Source organism: Cebus imitator, unplaced genomic scaffold (assembly GCF_001604975.1).
Source record: "Cebus imitator isolate Cc_AM_T3 unplaced genomic scaffold, Cebus_imitator-1.0 Scaffold149, whole genome shotgun sequence".
NCBI lineage: Eukaryota > Metazoa > Chordata > Mammalia > Primates > Cebidae > Cebus > Cebus imitator.
The window spans coordinates 4,798,240-4,819,931 of NW_016107464.1; the positions used below are offsets into that span (position 1 = coordinate 4,798,240).

At 49.6% G+C, this 21,692-nt stretch overlaps 1 protein-coding gene across 12 annotated transcripts in view; it reads left to right on the top strand.

The window, feature by feature from the left end:
- The first annotated feature begins 506 nt into the window (after window positions 1-506).
- Window positions 507-21,692, top strand: part of CCDC180 (coiled-coil domain containing 180) — a 64,203-nt gene continuing 43,017 nt past the window's right edge. For 3 of the 12 annotated variants that reach the window (XM_037743717.1, XM_037743719.1, XM_037743721.1), the window contains exons 1-13: window positions 519-1,732; window positions 1,890-2,050; window positions 3,661-3,851; window positions 6,372-6,460; window positions 7,450-7,559; window positions 8,589-8,717; window positions 8,814-8,924; window positions 9,047-9,142; window positions 11,258-11,421; window positions 12,654-12,773; window positions 17,311-17,390; window positions 19,966-20,054; window positions 20,865-20,987. In XM_037743717.1, the coding sequence (XP_037599645.1) occupies window positions 1,982-2,050; window positions 3,661-3,851; window positions 6,372-6,460; window positions 7,450-7,559; window positions 8,589-8,717; window positions 8,814-8,924; window positions 9,047-9,142; window positions 11,258-11,421; window positions 12,654-12,773; window positions 17,311-17,390; window positions 19,966-20,054; window positions 20,865-20,987 (1,371 nt within the window). In that variant the 5' untranslated portion in view covers window positions 519-1,732; window positions 1,890-1,981. Of the gene's footprint in view, window positions 1,733-1,889; window positions 2,051-3,660; window positions 3,852-6,371; window positions 6,461-7,449; window positions 7,560-8,588; window positions 8,718-8,813; window positions 8,925-9,046; window positions 9,143-11,257; window positions 11,422-12,653; window positions 12,774-17,310; window positions 17,391-19,965; window positions 20,055-20,864; window positions 20,988-21,692 lie in introns of all 12 variants that reach the window. The other 9 variants (XR_005202538.1, XR_005202537.1, XR_005202539.1 and 6 more) reach the window with 8 other exon arrangements.

A 21,692-nucleotide genomic window follows, 5' to 3' on the forward strand; every position in this document is an offset into this window, starting at 1 on the left:
AAAAAAAGTATAAAACTTACAAACATAATGAAATAAGCCCAAAAGAGTCCATTCTGTATGGTTCCATTTAAATAAAAATTTTAAAGAAGCAAAACTAATTCAGAAGTTAGAATATTTGTTCTCCTGGGGGGAGAGAGGGCAATGACTTGGGACAGGTACACAAAAGGGGCTTCTAGAGAGTTAGTAATGCTTTATTTCTTATGGGTACTGGGTACTGGGTACTGGGCACATTTCTTTCAGATAATTCATTGAGCTATATAAATGATTTTCATACTTTTAGATATGTTTGCTATGCTTCAATATGCACATCCAATCAGTTGGTTAAATAACTTTTTTTCTGGTTAGTCACAGGTCAGATGGTTCAAGACTCGAATTACAGGGTCTAGATTCATATCCTAGATCTTCCTGTCTTGAAGATCTTGGCCAAGTTACTGACTCTGAACTTCAGTTTCTTAATCTTAAAAATGGGTAAATTAAGGTACCCCTCTTATTGTTATTGTAGGTATTAAATCTTCTCTTTAAATATTTGCTCTTATGGTGGTCATTTTCTTTTTCCAGATAAAATGAATCTAATAATTGTTATAGTACTTCCCCTTGTTAATAATACCAGGACCAAAGAATGAGAATGAAAGGGTTTTATACTCACCATTTCTTAATTTCTGATTCTAGTCTGGACAGAACAATCACTGATTCTAGAAAATTGGCAAAGGGAGCATTTAGTAGCAATTGTAACATATCACTGCCAAAGGGAGGGATTCTCTGAGAAGGCGCTGGTGTCTCATATATATGGGAAACCCTAGGCCATGTCTAGTGCCAACTACAAGCATTTTCATCTCTGGCCAGGCAAGCCTTGATCCTGAATTCTGAGCTCTCAACCTCTTTTAAACTGAGAAAGAGATAGTCTCTTCCAGAGTCTTTCAGCTTCTTTCTTACAGGCAAACATTACCGGGTGCTGTCTCCCAGCAGAGATTGGTTTTAGCCAAGGCAAATAAGATAGGATGGACTTTGTGGATCATGATGGCTCAATGCTACATCTCATATATCCTACCACCTTTCAGAACATTTAATTGTGCCGCTCCTGGCAGCCCTGGAGTTGGAGTCCTTGTAGAGAGGAGAAACCGGCATTGAAGGAAGTAGTTGAGTTTCACTACTCTGTATGGGGCGCTCCCATTGCTAAGGGCAACCTCCCTTCCCTGGGAAGAATAGCATGGGCGGGGCCGGCACAGTCCCTCCCCTCCGCGTTGCTTTGGAGACCATGGGCGTCCAGCTGCAGTTGCTGGATCGGCCCTGGCTGCCTGGAGAGGTGCTTTCTACAGGCGGGGACGCGGCCAAGCAAGGCGCAAGACCTCCCTCCAATCTGCCGGGCTCAGGGGGACGTCCAGGGGCTGCTTAGTCTACCCGGGGAGCTAAGGAGGAGGATGGGAGAGGCTGACTGAGTCTTCTCAGCACCCAATAGGCGCCTAGTTAGCGTGAATCAGGCCATTCTCCCTCCTATTCGCCCTCCCAGTGTCCCATGGAGGGTGGGTTAGGGTCACGGATGCAAGTTCAGTGCTGCGCTGGGGTTCCAGGCCTAACTGACACCTTGAGCGCTGTTGACTTGTCCCGGAAGAGCATGGCAGAGTGAGGCACAAACAATAATCCTGTATTATTCACGTTCCCAAAGTCCCTTCGGATTTGCGCCCTGCACGGCGGGGAGAACCGGACTCCTCCTCGAGTTCGGGGCTCATCTGAGGTTACTTTCATTGTTTTGTTAAAAGTTAAAACCCTGAGTTACGGGCCCCGCCCCCTCAACCCCCCCGCAGAGGGTCCCTCCCCGGGAGTCCTGCCCTGGGGTGCCCCCTCGAGGCCAGACGTCGTCCCGCCTGGACCTGAACCTGAGCTAGGGTCAGGCGGTTTCCCAGCCTCAGAAGTTGGAGTTGAGACGCCAGACGTGTTTCCTGGACGACGGCTTCCCAGCAAGGACATCCAGTCATCAGCCAAGATGTCGTCAGTGGGGAAGGTGACCCAGGTTCCGAATGGGAAAGCCTACCAGCAGATCTTCCAGGCAGAGGTAGGGCCCGCCCTCTGTTCTCCTGACTCCATCCCCTTTCCCTTGCTTTCTCCCAAACCTCCCTCCCTCCCTCCAAGGACTTCCCTACTGGAAACTGAATAAAACAAGGGCTTTGAGATTACTTTGATTTTTAAAATAATTCTTACTGGTTCTTAAATTGTACCAATACAAAATTAGAATGTCATTTCTTGAAAATTCGAAAACCTAAATTATAATTTTAAATGTAAATTACTCAGAAATAGCCCGGATGGAACCACTGGGTGACCTCTGTCTTTTTCCCATGCGTAAAAGCATGTCTAATTTTTGTATGTAAAAAATAGGTTTTATTCTGGATTAGTATTTTGAAATCTGCTTTTTCTCCGTAACAGTATCTCACAGATCCTTTTCCACGCCCATGGGTACCCATGTATTTCACCATGCTGAGTGGCTGCCTGCTCATTGATCTAGGACTCCCATAACTATATTAAAATAAAGCCCTCTTGACAACAGTGCAGGTTGTTAAAACTGCCTTGTCCTCTCTAAAGCACTGTATAGACAAAACAAGATCTTAAAAGAAACACACAGACCCGAATCCTTCCTTTGAAGTTCTGTACTGCTTATTTAAAAGGGATTTGCATTCCTCATTTGAGCCCTAAATAATTTTCTGTAGAACCTCTGCAAATTATATAAGTATAAAGAGACCAAAAACCAATTACATCACTCACACGATCCTGCTGTCTGTAAGCCCATTCTTTTTTTTTTTTTTTTTTTTTTTTTTTTTTTTTTTTTTTTTTTTTTTTTTTTTTTTTTTTTTTTTGGGTTTTGCTCTTGTTACCCAGGCTGGAGTGCAATGGCACGATCTCGGCTCACCGCAACCTCCGCCTCCTGGGTTCAGGCAATTCTCCTGCCTCAGCCTCCTGAGTAGCTGGGATTACAGGCACGTGCCACCATGCCCAGCTAATGTTTTGTATTTTTAGTAGAGACGGGGTTTCACCATGTTGACCAGGATGGTCTCGATCTCTTGACCTCGTGATCCACCCGCCTCAGCCTCCCAAAGTGCTGGGATTATAGGCGTGAGCCACCGCGCCCGGCTGTAAGCCCATTCTTAACTCTTGGCACCCTTCATCCAGGGCCTTTTTCTATGCATTTTAAATTTTGAGATCATACTGTATAATTTTGGTTATAATTTTTAATATATGCTTTTAAGTGATATGTTTAACCATATATCATCTCCTAAGCATTTCCTCAGGTCATAAAAAAGTCTTCACATGTCTCATCTTTAATAAATGCCTAACGTTCCATCAAAGGGACATGCCATGTTTACTCAGCCAATCCCTACTATTAGTCAGTTCTGTTTTTCCAATTTCTTGTGATTATAAAAAAGGCTGAGATGTTCATCTCAATCTTTGTTTAAGTTTCTTAAAAACAGGCCTTCGTTGAAGTGGTGGAGTGACTGTGACAGGGAGGAGCGCTCTCCTGTGGGGAGGGCCCTGGGGTTGAAGGCCTTCCTCAAAAGTGCCTTCCCGGGGGAAGCCCTCCAGATGTCTTTCTAGACAGCCACCATCAGCCTGAGAGTGCTGGGAGTCAGCAGCTCTGACCACTTCCCCATCCCTGGTCTTCCCTGGATTCAGGTGCAGCTGGTCCACTCCCTGGCAGCCACCAGGAAGCGGGCTGCAGAGCATGCTGTGACCCTGAAGAGTGGCAGGATGCCCATGATGAGGAAGGTGGAGGCTCCTGAAGGGGAGGTGATGTCTCCCCGACAGCAGAGGTGGATGCATGGCCTCCCCAATGACTGGAATATGGAAAACCCTGTTCTCTACAGGTAGGTTCTGCTGTCCATGCCTTGCCCTCATGCACTAGGGTACCCTGAGCCTTCAAAAACTCAAAAAGAGCCGGCACAAGATGAGTAGCCTGTAGGAAGAAAGTCTCTAGTACCATCCCTAAAGCAGGGAGGTTAATACCTACTTTGCAGGATGGTTTGCTTCTCTCGCCCCGTTCCCCCACTCCCACAATCATTATTGATTAAGTGCCTAGGGCCAGGCACTGGGTATGGGGATCCTGCCCCTAAGAAACTTGAGACCTCAAAAGTAAATAAATAAGCGCATCCCCCAAATGGCAGAAAGGCTCTGACTAAGGGGACAGGGGCTATGGGACAGGGGTCAGGACTGTAAGGGACTGTTCCCAATAGTATTCTCTGAGGAAGGGCCTTGGCTGAAACCAGAGGGTGCAGTATGGGGACAAGGCTCTGAGAAAGGTGGTCTTGATTCACTCCAGAAGGCTGAAGGTGAGGGACCCTGAGAGAGGGCAGGAGATGAGGCTGGGAGCAGCCTTTCAGGCCACGGTCAGTATTTTGAATTTTACCGCCGTGAGCAGCTGATTTGCAGTTTTGAAGTCCCTCAGGCAGCTCTGTGCAGAATGTAGGGGGCTTCAGGGAGAGGCAGAAGGCCAGGGCACAAGACACTGCAGTTGTCCTTGTAACCTTGCAGGTGGCTGTGACAGGGAAAGTAGGGGTAGGCCTTGTGTGTCTCTTGGAGGCAAAACTCATGAGACCTAGTGATGAATTGGAGGGGAGGAGAGGGCTCCTGAGAGCCCTTGGTCTCTTCCCTGAGTGCTGGGCAAACAGTGGAAATGAAGCTCCCTGAGATGAGAGCAGGTGGGGTCAGGTTTGGAGATCAGGAGTTTCTGGTGAACTTCCAAGTTCAGAAGTTCCTAAGCATGCCATTTTAGATTGCTGAGCTCTGACTCTCAGCTATGGGGAAAAGGAAGAAAAAGATCTTCTTCCCAGGGTTCTTGAGAGAATAGAGCAGGAGCAGAACTTCCCTTAGGCACTTTGAGTTCTACACAAGCCATAAGCCCTTGCTGGGCCTGGGACTCTGAGACAGAAAGCAGGCCTCCTCTGCCTGTCTTGGTTGTTCCTTTCACCCTCTTTGGGACAGAGACAGACCCATTGCTGAGTACAGTTCTCTGCCCTGACCTGGCCTTGGAATTTTCCCAGGGAAACCACCCCCAAAGCTTCTGACCCTCATGCCCTTAACTCCTGACAGATGGAAAAATCCACTGGCCCACTCAAGCTCAGACTTGAGGTCAGCGTTCTCTAGCCCATCTCACCCTGCCTGATGCCCCCCAAATGGGGGTCCAGGGTTACAGGCAGCCTGATGCCCCAGGTGGGAATCTAGAGGAACCATCCATCGGGGCCAACTCCCCCTAGACACTTTGCAGGGCTAAGCAGAGGCAAGACTGGGCTGAACACATGAGTGGCAGAGCCAGGGCACCCTGTCTTCCTCAGCCATCAAAGCAAAGAGTGCAGGTACTTGAAGATTCACTCAGCCAAGGCCAGTCTACCTATGTGCGCAGACCCCTGGGTGAGTGAAGACCAGCCCGGGCCAGGGAGTAAATCACTACCGGTATAAACCAAGCCCCGAGTCCCTGGGGCAAGTGACCAAGAAGCCAGAGTTGACAGCAGGTGTCATCATGTCCACTCCTATAGGGCTGCCTTGGTCCAGGGGCATTTAGAATGACAAGGCCTGAAAGACCTGTCTCTAGAAGACAGGCTTGGGCCCCATCTGCTGCAGCCCAGGCCCAGTAGCTTCCTCCCTGCTAGGTCTACACTGAAGACTAAATGAGAAGTTAGCTGGAAAGTACTGGACGTGTGGGGGGCCCAAGGAATAGCAGCAGTAACTGAGAGCTGCGGGATTTCTGTGGTGCTTGCCCCAAGGACAGGGCATTGATAGATGTCAATTCCAAAGCTGACGTCACATCCACCCGCTGGTCCTCCCTGTTGAAATAGTTCCTCCTGGGACCCCAGCTCTCTCCTCCCTCACCCAAATTCCATGGGCCTTGTTGTCACAAGGATTGATCTTGCAGTCTCTGCTCTGCTGCACTCTGGGGTTCCTCTAAGCCCCTTCCCCCTTTCTGGAAAATGGGGTTACCCCAAGTACCTCATAGGATGGATTACTGAAGGAGCAAATGAACATACATGCCAAGAGCTAGCATGATCTGGCTTCACTGGGCTGCTCGTACCCCTCTGATCCTCAGTTTCCCCAGGTGGCAAGTGGCTTAGGCTCATCATCCAGACTTGGCTTACCACCAGAGCCAGAGCAAGCTCCCTGAAGACAGGGACCTGACCTCTCACCTAGGCATCCACGGTGTCTGCTGGCAGGGGACCTCAGGCAGTTTTTGTTGGGAGCCTGGGCACTGCCTCAGGGCTCTCTGGAATTGGGATGTGCCTAGCCCATTGCTGCTGCCCACAGTCCCTCTAGAGAACTACCTCCTGGTGCCCTCATGTGCCAGAGCTGCCATGAATCAGGAGCTGGGACTTCACTCATCTCTGCTTGTGTCTCAGGGAAAAGGAAAGAACCAAGAGGGAAAAAGCCCGGGAAAGTGAGAGCACCATCGCTGCCCGAGAAGTGCGGGGTCTCATGGACACTATGGGTGAGCCTCCATTCACCCCTGAGGCAAGCCCATCCTGGGCCAGGGAGAGCCCTGGGTGGGAGGTGGGGAGGTCTCCTGGCTACTCCTCTGAGGAGGGCCCTGAGGCTCCCACTGTGTTCCTCAGCCCAGCCACCTGGAGTGCATTCTCCCTAAGCATCTCACCCGAGAGTCCGCCCCTGTGCAGGGAGCTGGGGGAGGACAGGGGCTGTCTGCAGGGAGGGCAGTTACTGATGAAAAACGGGTGGCTAAAGGATGCCACTGGCTTTCTTGCAGGTTCCCAGCAGTATTTCTCATCTGCATTTTCTTCCTTGCTACTGCATTGTCCTAGCTTGACTTTATCCTAATATAGAAGCCTTTTTTCTTTATGGTTAAAAAAGTAATACATGCTCACTGTAGAAAAACAAAGAAAGGAGAGAAAAAGTAAAACCTTCCCCTTCACCATGACACCTCTTCTCTCCAAAGAGAGTCATCAGCCCCTACCCAACCCACCCTCATTAACCCACGTGGCATCCAGCATCCCACATGGATAAAGGGGACAGCAGAACATTCGGTGAGAGCATTGTCCTGGAAGAAAGTGCCCAGATCCCTGCCCAGTCACTTGTAAAATGAGGCTAGGGATGGAAGCCGCCTCTTGGCCTCAGCATGAAGACTAGCTGAGTTTGAACAATACCTACTACACAGGAAGTGCTATGGAAGTGCTGGCAATTACCACTTCTATATGTATTTGCTTCCATAGAAATTTTTTAAAAGACATTCTATGCACACTAATCTGGAGCTTTTTCAGCTTTTAACTGTATCTGAGGCCTCAGTCCCTCTAGCACTCATGGCTCACCATCATCTTTTTTCTTTTTCCTTAGGCCTCTGCCACCCTGGCCTGGCTCTGGGGTCCCCCTTCTGAGCCAGGCCTTGGTGTGCAGGGCTGTCTGCCTGTGCTGCCTTTTCCCGAGAGCTCTGAGGGCAGCCTCATCACCTCTGTTGTTGCTCCACAGTTCCTGAGAAGATAAGCACCAGCACCCTTCAAGGACGAGAAGAACACAAGAGGAGGAGCTACGAAAGCGCTCTGGCCAGCTTTCAGGAGGAGATCGCGCAGGTCGGAAGGGTGAGAATCCTCCCTCTCCCTCATCTTCCCTTCCTGTAACATTCCGAAGGCGGATGTGTCATTGCTCCCAGCCTCCCTTCCGCCTGCCAGCTGAGGGGACCTCAGTGGCTCAGAGAGCCGTAGACAGATGGAGCCCTAGGGGCCATGCCTGACCATGTGAGTGTTTGTGAGCAGAGCTCCCCGCAGTTCTTGGAAAAGCCCTACGAGTCATGTGCCATTATTACCGTATTTTGCATTGGGGCCTGGAGAGTCTCACCCAACATGGTACATAAGGGCCCAAGTCAGAACTGCCCTCCACGCCCAGGTCTGATACCAAAGCCTAGCCGTCGGCCTCCCTGCTCGGTCCTGCTGATGAAGAGCAGAATGACACATCCCTCGTGACAGCCCAGCACTGCCCTGCATTCAGCTCTCTTTCCTCTCCAGAGACCTCATCTGTAGACACATTGGTGTCTGGAGCGTTCCCTAAACAAGACCAGTCTTTGTCCTTCTGGATTGCCCCGAGCCCTGGATTTCCCTTTGTCCCCTTCTCCCTGAGTCTTCTCTGACCTTTGTTGCCCTGCCCTGGATTCCTGGAGCTGGCTCTGTGCCCGAAGCACCAACTACAGGCTCCCAGCCATGTTTCTTCATACGTCCCAGCTAGGTGCCAGGTCTGCTTTCACCCTTGAGCTCTGTGGCTTTGGTTAAGCCATCTACCTGAGCCCCAGTTTCCTCATCTGAAGTAAACTTGGCCATTCTTTCATTTGGCCATTTCTTTAATGAATATTTGTTGAGCATCAACCGTAGGCTAGGCCCAATGTCAGCAGCCAATTCAAAGAGTGAGATGAGGGTCAAATGAGCCAAGAGGAAGGGCTCAGCACAGAGCGTGTGGTGTGGCTGAAAGCTGACTAGTGAGCCTTAACTCCTTAGGTGTAGACAGTGATCATGATTTTTGAGATGGAGCCATGCCTGGCACTTCCCCCATGACAGGGAGGGGTCCCTCCTTCCCCAGGGTGCTGATGCCATGGCCATCATCCCCCTGGCCTGTTGCAGGAAATGGAACCTCTTATCGTGGACACAGGGGGACTTTTTTTGACGAAGCTGACCGAATCTGACGAAGATATTAATCGTCTCTTCCTAAAGGTGGAAAACGACACCAACCTTGAGGACTACACCATCCAAGTAGGGGTCTCTTTGTGGCTGGGCCTGCCCCACCCGGGTCCTGCTTCTTCCCTCCCTCCCACCGGCTCCTAGCCAGACCCAAACTTCTCTGCATAGGCCCTGCTGGAGCTGCAGGATAAGGTGGCCAGGATGTTCCTGCTCCAGAAGCAGGAAATTAAGGAGGTGGATGAGGCTCTGCACTCGCTGGAGTTCTCCCGAGCCAATAAAGTGAGTTGGCTGCAGATGGGCTCCATGGTGATTTTTACTTGCCAGGTTTATTAGGCATCCTTCTGTTTCCTTTTAATTCTCCCGGAAATGAACCACTAAGTTTGATGCCTTGTCATTTCCAGCTAAAAAGCGTGTTGAAGAAATATGCAGAAATCATAGAGAAAACTTCCTACCTCATGCGGCCCGATGTGTACAGGCTGATAAATAAAGAAGCCATGGTGAGTGGTTTTCTTGTGCAGGGATCAGCCCATGGGGGAAGGAGCAGGACCAGGAACCCGGGAAACCCAGGGCACCCCGAGCCTGGTGTCTGGTGTCTCAGGAAAAGTGGGCTTCTCATCTATTACATTTCTAAGGGGCTCAGGTGGGCCTCTTAGGTAGAGAAGCAGAGTCCTTGCTATTGTAAGCATTTTCAGTAGAGATCTTTCTAAAGTGCATTTCATATTTCCTTGCCATCTTCAACCAGACATACCTAATATAGTGCTATTATCTGGAGTGCTGGTGACATTACTGAGCACCTACTAGGCCATGTCTCAGCTACTGTGTGCAGTGCAATAGGCGCCACACTATGGAGTCATCATCTTGGGGCTACCGTTGTCTCAGAGTTTCCACCTTCATGAGTGACCTGCCCTGCCTGCTATGCCTAGTTTTCTGCCTGTTCTTGCCTGTCTTCCTACCAGTGGTCGGTATCCGTTGCTGAGCCTGCCTCTTGGCTCTGTCCCCACTGCTTTCCCCTGTCCATGCCCCCAGCCTCCCCCTGCTTCTTTCCTTGGGGTGGAAAACACAAAATTCAAGGTTGTTTATGATGTCTCCAAAGTCAGAGCAAAGTCCAACTCCTCTGCTGTGAGAGAGGACTCCTCTTTTGGCTGGCCAAAGGCACATTTTGCTTTTGTGCGTTTTCTGGTCTTGTGCACTGAGCTGAGCTTGCTGGATAAGGGGCCTCCTGGCAGCACAGCAGGCTGAAAAGAGGACAGTGTTCAGAATCACAGATGGGTCCAGCCCACATGCACGCCATGGTGACCCAGATAAAGCACAGGCAAGGAGTGAGCACGGACCTTCTCCACTGCCCAGATGTGGAAGCTTCTGAAGTGGCTCAGCCCGGACCCTGGAGCTTACTGTGTCCATAAAATGAAGATGATATAGATGTTCCTCCACTTATGATAGGGTCACTTCCCAATACACTCATCATCAGTAGAAAGTACTGTCAGTCAGAAATGCCTTTAACACCTCCATAAGCCCATGATAAAGTTGAAAAATCGTGTCAAGCCATCGTAAGTTGAGGACTGCCTGTAATACCTGTCAGGACTTGTTGGGAGGATAATTAAAAAGAGTTCAGCTGTGGTAGCTGTCTTCTGAGATCAGGGAGGGCTCCTAAGTTGTACGTGTTTTATCCACTGGGGGAGTCAAGGACTTGTGTCCTGGGTACATTTCACTGCTTCACTTCCCTATGTTTCTACTCATTATTACAACTTGCATCTGCTACCTGCTCTACCTGCATTTTTCTCATTTATTTTCACAAAATCCCTATGTTATAAATAGCATTAACCCCATCTTAGGGCTGTGGATCTGTAGGTTGAGGAAATACTTGCCAATGCCCCCCAGCTAGGAAGTACGGCTAACATCAAGCCTCAGGCTCCACTGAAAAGCATTACTGGAATTTCTAGCCTCTGAGCTTGGCAGGGTTCTCAGTCACTGCCCCAGCATACTGCCACCTCCCCAGAGGGCTTTGGGAAATTCGAGGAGGCATTTGGAGCTGGGGAGGATGGGGAAAGTTACTCTTATCTAAGCAGGGGCAAGGATACTAAAGGGCAAAACATTGCCATGCAATGAAGGATCATCCCCACGCCCATGCCAAGGGTGCCCAGGTTCTCTTGGGAGGACTGCTGAAGAATATTCTAGCTCTGGCCTTATTTTCCCACTGGGTCTCGGTTCTCCTAACAACCTTATGTGGCTCATATCTGATGGCACACGCACTCTGTTTTTGGAAGAAATTTTTAAAAAAGAGTAAACACTTAGAGCTCACTGAGTGCCTAGCTCCTTTCACCTTCTTTAACAAACCATCTAAAGTGACCTTGGAGCTGGGCTGAAGCTTATGCAGTCAGAGTCTGTGGTAAAGCCTTCAAGGAAGAACCTTGTCCGTGGCTACCCAGCTCCAGGCAGCTTCTTCGAGTGCCCACTGACCCCTCAGTCCCCCTCAGGCCCTGCACCCACCCCTCGCACAGCCCTCAGCCTACACATACTCCCTCCAGCCTCCCACTGCCCCTCTTTAACTGAGCCTTGCCCTGACCTGAGAGAGACCCTGCCCTGTCTAGAGCCCTGTCCACCTGTGACCACAGGTCATGAACTATGCCCTGCTGGGCAACCGGAAGGCCATCACCCAGCTGTTTGTCAACCTGATGGAGTCCACCCTGCAACAGGAGCTGGACAGCCACCACCGCTGGCAAGGCCTGGTGGACACCTGGAAGGCTCTCAAGAAGGAGGCTGTGCTGCAAAATTTCAGGTCAGTGCTGCCCACACCACACACAGCTCCTTCTCCAGCCCATCAGGGGCTGGCAAAGTCCGGGGTGGCATTCTCCCTCCCTTTTCGCATTAACTAAAAATGCTGCTGTCTCTCTGTGTCCTTTTTAAAGTTAGAAATAGATAAAGGTATAAAGAATAAATTAAAAATCACCACTAATCTCTTCTCACAGTGAGAAACATAGCAAATATTTTGGTATATTTTCTCCCAGGCTCTTCTGGATCCATACACTGTATGCAGTTTCATATTTTATTCATGAACCTTGTTTCATGACCATTCTCTGATCTCCCTACAAATAGCTGGAAAGCATTCATCTAATTATCTGTATAACTTCCACTGTTTATTACCGCTCATAAACCTGTGGACGCTGGGCCCGAACGAATGGACATCTTTCAGGCAAACACTTCCCACCCTTGGGGAGAGTGTTTCCTCCCTCCCATGGGAGGGAGGGTGAAGACAGGTCCTTTCCCCATGCCTCCTCTGCCAAGTGGCACTTTTGCTGTGGAGGAAGGAAAAATGTACCAGGGCCTAGCTCCACCTTGCCTTTTCACGTGACCTTGACCAAGCCCTTGAATATTCGAAGTCTATCTCTTCCCACACAAAGCAGGCATCCTAAAGGACCTGTGACGGAACTTCAGTCATCCAGCGAGATACTGCATAGAAAGCACGTATCTGGGCTTGGAACTGGGGCGCTGTTATAAATGCCAAACGGCAGTGATGGCAACAGCTGCCGTTTACTGGGCATTTCCCATGAGCCAAGCACAGTGCTAGGGGCCTTGCTTCCGTCATTTTACTGAGTGCTTGCAAGTGCCAATGAGAAAGGCATGATCATGCATTCCATTTTACAGAAGAAGAAACAGAGGCTCAGAGTAGAAGGACTTGACCAAAGTTAACAGAACAGGCAGGCGGCGGTCAGGACTCCACCACGTCTGAGCCTGCTGGTCTCATGCTGTTGGTGCCAGAGCTCCACTGACCTGAGGATCCCTCTGTTCTTTCCTCCACTTCTCCCTCCTTTGTTTCTCCCACTCTCCCTGTCTCTCTCCTTTCTTTAGGGTCCTGGAGGAGAAGCAGAGGCTGGGGAGGAAGGGGCTGGGGTGGTGCTAGGGAAGGGGTGCTGGGACTCTGAATGTTCTCACCACGGTTCTATTCCCCGCTCTCACACCCGCCCTGCTCCTCCTCCCCCTTTTATGGTGCCAACGTGTCTGGCCACCCAGTGAATTCATGGCCAATGAGAGTATCCGTACTCCCCCGGCTGTGAAGAAGGAGCTAGAGGTCATGCTGAAGACCCAGAACATCCTGCAGCAAAGGCGGCTGAAGCACCTCTGCACCATCTGGTATGGGTGGGAGGGGTCATCCAGGAGGGGTGCTTTTGAGGGTCCAGTGTGGGAGGCAGGTGTGGCCTGTACCCTGTCCCTAAGCCATCCTTCAGACTAGGCAGGCCAACTCCCAGCTCTTTGGTCCTGGGCTGGCCATCTGGGCCCATGTTCTGGAGCATTCCAGCCCCACTCACAAGAAAGGGCATGGCCCATTTGCTGCAGAAAGAAGCTTCTTGTAACTGGCAAACAGCTTGAAAGAAGCAATGAACAGGGGTGAGGGAGGAGGAGGCACAGAGCAAAGCATGCAGGGCCTGTGGCCAGGTGGAGGGGTTTGGAGGGCATTGGGGAGCAGAGTGGCTCCAAGAGCTTTGCAGTTTGGAGGTGTGGGTCAGAGGCATCTGACACTGGAGGCTGGGGGCACCTGTCAGAGGCTGTGGATGCTCTCCTCAGATGTGGGTCCACCCAGCTCTGATTTCATAAGAAAGCTGTACCCACTGATTGTTCTAGATCCTGGAATCCACTGTCCAGGGAGTTTGTAGCCTCCATCCTCAGCAGCAGGATGGAGGTTGCATGGTACTGCAAAGTGGAGGTACTGTGTGTTGGGGAAATGCTCCCTGGAACCTTGGGACACAGATTCTTCTCATCTCCCCTACCCGAGGTCCTAAGTTCTCCTAGGATATAGATAACTATTAAGGCTCCACATTGAGCTAGAGGGGCTGCCTCTAGGCAGGAACCTCCTGTTTCCATAGGCAGTAACTTTTTTTTTTTTTTTTTGAGACAGGGTCTTGCTCTGTCACCTAGGCTGGAGTGCAGTGGTGTGCTCTTGGCTCACTATAACCTCTGCCTTCCAGGCTCAAGTGATCCTCCCATCTCAGCCTCTGGAATAGCTGGGACTATAGACATGAGCCATCTTGCCCGGCTAATATTTGAATTTTTAGTAGACATGGGGTTTCATCATGTTGGCCAGGGTGGCCTTGAACTCCTGAGCTCAGGCAGTTCACCTACTTTGGTCTCCCAAAGTGCTGGGATTACAGGCATGTGCTACTGTGCCTGGCCAGTTTTTCTCCTTGCGTTTGACATTTTGGACATGTGGATTGAGCTGTAAAATTAACAAGGTGGATACACATGTCATGACAGGAAAAGTCCTTGTGTTGTTTTCTGTAATTCAACTTATTTCCAACGTTGAGCACCTGTTCTTTAAGTTGGAGAGAACTTGGTCTTTCTAGGGATCCTATCCCTTGAGGTGAAGTTCTAGAATCTCATGCGATGCCAGGACTGCTGTTGGGATGTTTGGTTCTCAGTGATAGTTAACCCTAATGCCACTGGGCTCCTGCTAACTCCAGACAAGTGGACATAGGAACCTCCTCAAGGAGGCTGCTCTAAGCCCCTGAGTCTTCACGCCTAGGTAGTGTCTTCCTCCAGGGCCCTGGGTCTTGCAGTTGCTTCCATAGTGCCACCAGGAAGCAGAATCCAGGCTGCCACTGCCAGGTATCTGCCTGTCCTGCTCTGTTTGCGTTTCTCCCCAACCCCTTTGTATAGGGTTGGGGAAATACCTGGTCCCCAGGGCTCTCAGCCTAGTGCCACAAACACCTTCTCACCAACGCACTAGGCTCTCCCAAGAAATTAGGCTCTTGAAAATGAAAGCCAGGAAAATTTCTGGGCTGCCTGGCCACATCCCTCTCTCACAGGCTGTGAATGTGGGCTGGCTAGTCACCTGTCTAAATGGAAGAGAGAGACGGGATCAAACACAAGGAGAAAAAATGTATCCATAGACATTTCTGGCCATAGCTTGGAGACATTGTGCAATGGCAGTGTCTCTATGGAGAGCGGGGAGGCCATTGGACCTGACCTGGAGGAAGGGAGGGTGTTGGCAGGACCACACGGCTCCTTTGCAGTAGAAATATGTAGAGAGGTGAGTTCAGAACCCAATTCTAGCACCCAGAAGTGTGTACTGTGAACACAAGGCTGGAGCCCACAGGACTAAAGATAAAGTTGCAAAGCCTTGGTCATAGATTCAGTGAACATCAGTAGAGAAGGCTGGGTCTTGAGGCCTTGATAGCACCCAGAAAACCCACTGTGTAGATGGTCCTCTCTTCCTCCCTGACCTTTCAGGCAGTGGGGAGCCTTCTAATCAAGCCTGACGAGCTGTCCCAAGAGGCAGTTTGGGGATCCCACACCCCATCCTGGCCCACAGTTTCAGGCCCTTCCTCTGGAACCCCCAAAACTCTAGAAACTTGGTGGGGATCCTTGCTACTCAAATGCAAGGTCTGCTAGGAGCATGTGGTAGTGATGGCAGTGGGGAAAGTCTAGCTAAGATTCCCCAAGACCTTGACAGGGAGATATCCTAAGACCTGGGAGAATTCCCATGAGTTTTCTTGGCCCCAGGTAGTATATGTGCATATGATTGTAAAATATTTTTTTTTCAAAAATAAAATTTGTATTTTGGAGTTATATTCAATTTCCAGAAAAGCTGCAAAGATAGCACACAGAATTCCTAGCCCTAACTCTTCACCCAGTTTCCCTTAATGTTACCATCCTGTGTACCACTGGACATTCATTAAAAGTGACAAATTCATTTTGATACATTTCTATTAGCTAAACACCAGATTTCATCTGCATTTCACCTGTTTTTCCACTCGTGTCCTTCTTCTGTTCCAGGAGACCACATTGTATTTAGTGTAATGCTTAGAGTTGCGATTATGCTATGCATACTCTTGTACTTACCTTTTGCTCATTACTGTCCAGTTATGAGTAGGGTTACCTGAATCCCTGTTTGCCCAAGACCATACTGGGTTATACGCCTTGTTCTGGCATAATGATTCATAGTGACTTCTTTCACTGTCAAAAATGTCCTCGTTTAGACAATAAATCATATGATCCCTCTAAGCAATACACCTCTTCCACACCATTCAACAGCACCCCAAATTTAGTGTCTTTAAACAACAATCATGTCTAGTCTCTCATAATTCTGTAAGTCAGCTGGATGGTTCCCCCATTGTGGGCTGGCTTGGCAAGGGCTGGAAGGTCTAGGATGGCCTCACTCTGTTGGGTCAGTTGGGTCCTCTCTCCTTATACTTTCTTAGCTTCCAGGAGGCCAACCTGAGATCCTACATACAGTGGGTGGCAGAAGGTCACTGAAGTAGGAGAGGGCAAACCCACGCACAGCCCTTCCCAAGCCTCTGCTAGCTTGTGTTTGCTAATGTCCTATTGGCTAAGACCAGTTACATAGCCATGCCCAGATTCCAGGGGTGGAGAAATAGATTCCACCTCCCCCATGGGAGGGAGCTGACCATTTTTCAATCTACCACACTACTTTTTTTAATTAGGTGTCTAATTGCATAAAGAAAATGTGGTACATATACACCATGAAATACAGTGCAGCCATAAAAAAATGAGATCATATCCTTTGCAGGGTCATGGTTGGAGCTGGAAGCCATTATCCTCAGCAAACTAAAGCAGGAGCAGAAAACCAAACACCACATGTCCTCACTTATAAATGGGAGCTGAACAATGAGAACACATGGTCACAGGGAAGGGAACAACACACACTGGGGCCTGTTGGGGGTGAGATGGGGGGAAGGAGAGCATTAGGAAAAGCTAATGCATGCTGGGCTTAATATCTGGGTGATTGGTTAACAGGTGCAGCAAATCACTATAGCATGTTTGCCTATGTAACAAACTGCATATCCTGCACAAGTACCCTGGAACTTAAGATAAAAATAAAATTTAGAAAAGAATTTGGTGTCCTTTTTTTAACTTTTATTTTAGATTCAGGGGTACATGTGCGGGTTTGTTATACAGGTGAATTGCATGTTGTGGGGTTTTGGTGTACGGATTATTCTGTCACCCAGGTAATATGCATAATACAAAGTAGGTAGTGTCTCCACCTTCTCCCTCCTTCCACCCTCCACCCGCAAGTCGGTGCCGGTGCTTGTATTCTTCTTTATGCCCATATGTATTCGAAGTTTAGCTCCCACTTACATGTGAGAACCTGCGGCATCTGGTTTTCTGTTCCTGTGTTAGTTAATGTAGGATAATGGCCTCTAGCTCCATCCATGTTGCTGCAAAGCCATGATCTCATTCTTTTTTATGACATCATTTCTAATGACTTCAGAAGAGATTTCGCTGTACCTTATTTAGACAGTTTTCTATTGTTGATGTGAAGGTTTTTAAATCATCATGTGAGTTTATGAACAGGATTGTTAAGTGAACATGTTAATTCATAAAGTTTCTGTGCATTTTATAATGCCATCTCAGATTAATTCCCAGAAGTAGGCTTCCTTGGTCAAGGGATATGAACAGTTTGTTTTTTCCACTGGAAAAATTCTGTTTTGTTTTCTATTCTAAGTAGCAAACTGATGACTTAGAAGTTGTTAATTAAAAGACCTTTCAGCCAGGCCATGTTTTGGCACCAGGAAATCCTCAGCAGTTCCCTTTGTTCTTCAGTATTTAAATCCGTGATTTTCTGGAGCTGTGTTCCTTGAAGATGCTATCCATTTTGGTGAGTAAATGTTTTGTTCCTGTGTGGCTGACTTGCCATATCTTCCTTCCCCAGTGACCTCCTGCCCCCCAATTGCAACCAAACTCAGCTGACTGAGTGGCATTCTTCTCTCAATGCCCTGAACAAGGAACTAGGTGAGTGACCTTTGCAGGACTCCCACCCGCATCTCTCCAGAACTCTGTTCAAGCAGGTGCTTTGTCGAAGCTCAGCCAAGTGGGTGGAGCAGCAATCACGATGGGGGTGTGGAGGGAAGAGTGAGCTCTGAGGGCTCAAAAGGCTCCTCCTCCCTTCCCAGGGCCTCCTCTCCTCACTGCCCAGCCTGCAGCTACACGAGGCATACCCTCTGACCCCTGACCCCTCACCCAAGCATGCAGACAGAGAGATGGCGCTGATGCCCTCTTTGAGAAAGGCTCAGGGACATATCCCGAGAGGGTGAGGTGGAGCACATGGTCTTGACGCCCAACTCTGCTCCTCCCAGAGGAGTGTGTGACCTTGGGAAAATCAGAGCCTTTGGTAGCCTCAGTGTCCTCCTCTGTAAATAGTGATGGCAAGAGGAGTAATAGTCCCTGCTTGTGGAGTGGATGTCCAGTGGTAGTCCAGTGCCTTGCTTACACAGAGTCCTCAATCACAAATGGCGATATTTCAAAATGCTCTATAAGGAGAGCAGTCAGGCCGCAGCCCATGCTGGCTGCTGGTTTGGTCGCTAAGAGTTGTTAGACTCTAGCTGCCTCATCTGCTGACATATTGTCTCTGGCTGCAGAGGTGAATGCAGATGGCCCCTGACTTACGATGGGACTTTGCGACTTTACAGTAGTGTGAAAGTGATACACATTCAGCAAAAACTATACTTCAGATTTTGAATTTTGCTCTTTTCCTGGCCTATGGTGCCTGGATCTGTGCTGCAGTACTCCCTGGCAACTCTGGGCAATGGTGACAAGCTCCAGCTCCCAGTCAGCCCCGTGGTCATGAGGGTAAACAGGTGGACTCTGTTGCCCGATGATTTCACCAAACTGTAGACAAATGTATGTTTTCTGAGCATATATAAGGTAGACTAGGCTAAGCTATGATGTTCAGTAGGTTAGGCATATTAAAGGCATTTTCAACTGAAGATATTTTCAACTTATGGTGGGTTTATTGGGACATAACCCCATTGTAAATCAGGGAACATCTGTAGCTACAACAGAGACTGTATGGCCACAAAGCAAAAACAATTTACTCTCTAGCCTTATATAGAAAAGGTTTGCCACGACTTGCTCTAGAAGATATGTAATAAGTTTTTCATCTCCTTAGAGGATCACAGCAACCTAGTGAGGTCAGTAGTATCATTATCCTCTTGTAGCAAGAGAAGGGTTAGTGGCATAGAGAGGTAAAGTATCCTGCCCAAGGTCACACAGCCAATGAAGTGTCACAGCTGGACTTAGCTTGGATACTTCAGCTAGTAGTACCCGCCACTGTTTCTAGGACCCTCAGGTTTATAATACTAAGGCTGTTTCTGTGTGAGCCCTGAGACCCTAAATAGTAGCAATGGCTGCCATTCATTTAGTGCCTCCTAGGGACAGGCATTGTGCTGGGCCTTGGCATTCAGTAGCTGGCTCTGCCTTTGGGCACTTCCAGTCCAGAGCAGAAGTCAGAGCAAGCAGAGAATGGACAGGTCCCCAGCCCTGGGAGCCATCGTCAGGGACACAGCTGGTTGAGAACTGCAAGGGAGGTAAGAGTCAGCCAGGCCAAGAGGGAGGAGGCATTCCAAGCAAGGATACAGTGTCGGGGGCCCCCAAGCCAAGACAAGGCGGGGGCCTTTGGAAACAGGAAGGGGAAGCTAGAAGATGCAAAGCAGCTGGACTCTGCTGGTGACATGGGCTGCATGGGAAAGTCTGGGCTTTGTCCTGAGGGCAGTAGTAACCCAGTGGAAGGTTCTGTGCTGAAGGTGATGATGTCAGAGGATGCATATGGCCCAGAGGGTTGCAGGGGGACCTAGGAGAGCCCTTCACAGTGGCCTCACAGAAGGATGTGGACACCTCGGCCTAGGAACTAGCCCTGGGGACAGGAGGAAGCGGATTGACAGCTTCTTCTCATCAGTTCTGGCATCTGTCAACCCTCCCAGGTATCCTAAATCTACAGCCAGCTGCCATCACCCTGCCCTCCTCCCCAGCCCTGGACAAAGAACAGCCACCACAAAATCTCTGTGTGGTCTTTCAGTTTCTAGAAATTGCCAGCAGCACTAACCCAAAGTTGCTTATCTTAGACATCAGAGTCACACTGAGTTTATTATAAGCTGGGAAACTGAAGGGAGGAGAAATAGAGAAAATAAATAAATAAGCAAGCTTCTGGGCATTCTGCTAGTGCATTCACTTTTTCAGGGATGAACCACAGATGGGATCAGTAGATGCTCATTGATCTCCACTCTCATTACTGGTTTACAACTTGGTACAGCTGCCCAAAAAGAATTTCACCAGCCCTGAAACTGAGTCAAGAGTCAGGGCCAGAATGGATTCAGAACAGATAAAGACAAGCTCTTCATTTGAGATCCTTATCTTGGGATGTCAGGAACTTTGTAAGGGGACGCCAGCCCCTGGTCTGAATTGGGACCACTGATCTTCACCTAAATAAGTGTTGCTGCGGAGGCACTTTGCTCCTTTGCAAAGGGGACACTCCCCTTTCTCATCCCTTCTTCCTTCTGGACTGATAACGCTTTGTTTTCTGCCCTTGGAGACACCTACCACCTGGACTGCATGATGCGGATCCGCCTGCTGTATGAGAAGACGTGGCAGGAGTGCCTGATGCATCTGCAGAATTGTAAGGTGGGCACCCTTCCTGCAGGCCCGAGAAGAGGAGCGCCTGGGCAGGACCTGCAGTGCCCTCCCTGCCCCCATCCCCAATGCCTTTCCCTCCCCAGCTATGTCCCCACCTCACTCCCACACACCCTTTAGCCTCCATCCAGGCTTTTCTTCCTCATGGGCTCTGGGCATTCTGAAGCTGTTCCTTCTGCCCAGATCCCCTCCCAGCTATCCCTGCCATCTCTCCTGTTTTAACCCATCGCCTCCCCCAGGAAGCCCATGTCAGATGGTGTGTGCACTCTCAGATCACCGCAGACTTCACCCTTGACTCTGTGTCATACACAGCATTGTTTATGAATGGAGGTCACGTCCTGGGGTTATTGTGACGCACCCCCTTCATAGATAGGCCTGGCCCCACTTTCCTCTCCACCCTGCCCACTGCGTAACAGAGGGAGACAGTAAACTTGCTCCCAAACCCCAGCATGGCTGTGACCAATTATCTGGGGTAGGGGAGCTATTGAGTCAGAATATCCCCTTTTGCTTCCTTGGTAAGACTGTAAGCAACCCCCATTCCTCTCCACAAAGCTTAACCTGTTGTGAAGCATGTTTGAGCTGAGGGCCCCACTTGGGGAGCCCCCAGGGAGCTCCTGCACGCCTCTCCAGCCAGCTTGTGCCCAGCCCCCCAGACCCTAAGGGGAACAGAATTGATGGGGTGCAGGGCCCTTTACCTGGAGCCCAGGTCTGACTTGAGCAATGCTGAGGCCCATAGGATGTGGTTGATGCCTGTGGGGACCGCAGCCCTAATCCAGGCTCTGCCTTGTCCCACACACCCAGAAGCAGCTGCTGGACTGGGAAGCCTTCACTGAGGAGGAGGCAGAGACCCTGGTGAACCAGTTCTTATTCCAGATGGTGGGAGCGCTCCAGGGCAAGGTGGAGGAAGACCTGGAACTCTTGGACGTGCGTGCTGGGGACTGTTCTGCTGGGGATCTGAAGTGGGGTTGGGGGCTCCCAGGGGTCTTGGGTTGTAAGGAGAGTCCAGGAGCTCCAACTGGCATGTTCCTAGTGTGTCTACTTGCCCTTGTCAGCACCTCTCAGAGCAGCCCCCTTATGCTGGCCACTCCAGGCTCACCCAGCTGACTCCTCCCAGCCACCCACTGACATGGGTGCTGCGCAGAACTCCAAGCCATGAATGCTGCCAGCCATTGTTGACCCTGGGCACTGAAGGGCTGCAGAGGCACAATAAGCCCCCAGCCCAAGATGTATGTTGTCTTGAGCCGGGGTTGGCTCACATTTTCTGTGAAGGGCCAGATCGTGACTATTTTAGGGTCTGTGGGCCATCAGGTCTCTGACTCACTTTGTCAGCTCTGCAAGCACCATGCAAAAGCAGCCCTAGGCAATGCAGAAAGAAATGGCATGGCTGTTTTAAATACTGTTCCAATAGCTTTGTTGATAAACACTGAAATTTGAATTTTATATAATATTTAGCCCATTAAATATCTTCTTTTGATTATTTTCCAGCCATTTTAAAACTGGAATATCTGTATGTAGCTCTTAGGACCAAACAAAAACAGGTGGAGGGCCAAATTTAGTCAACAGGTGGCAGCTTGCCTACCCCTGGCCCAGATGAGGGCATAGGACATGTACTTTTTTTTTTTTTTTTTT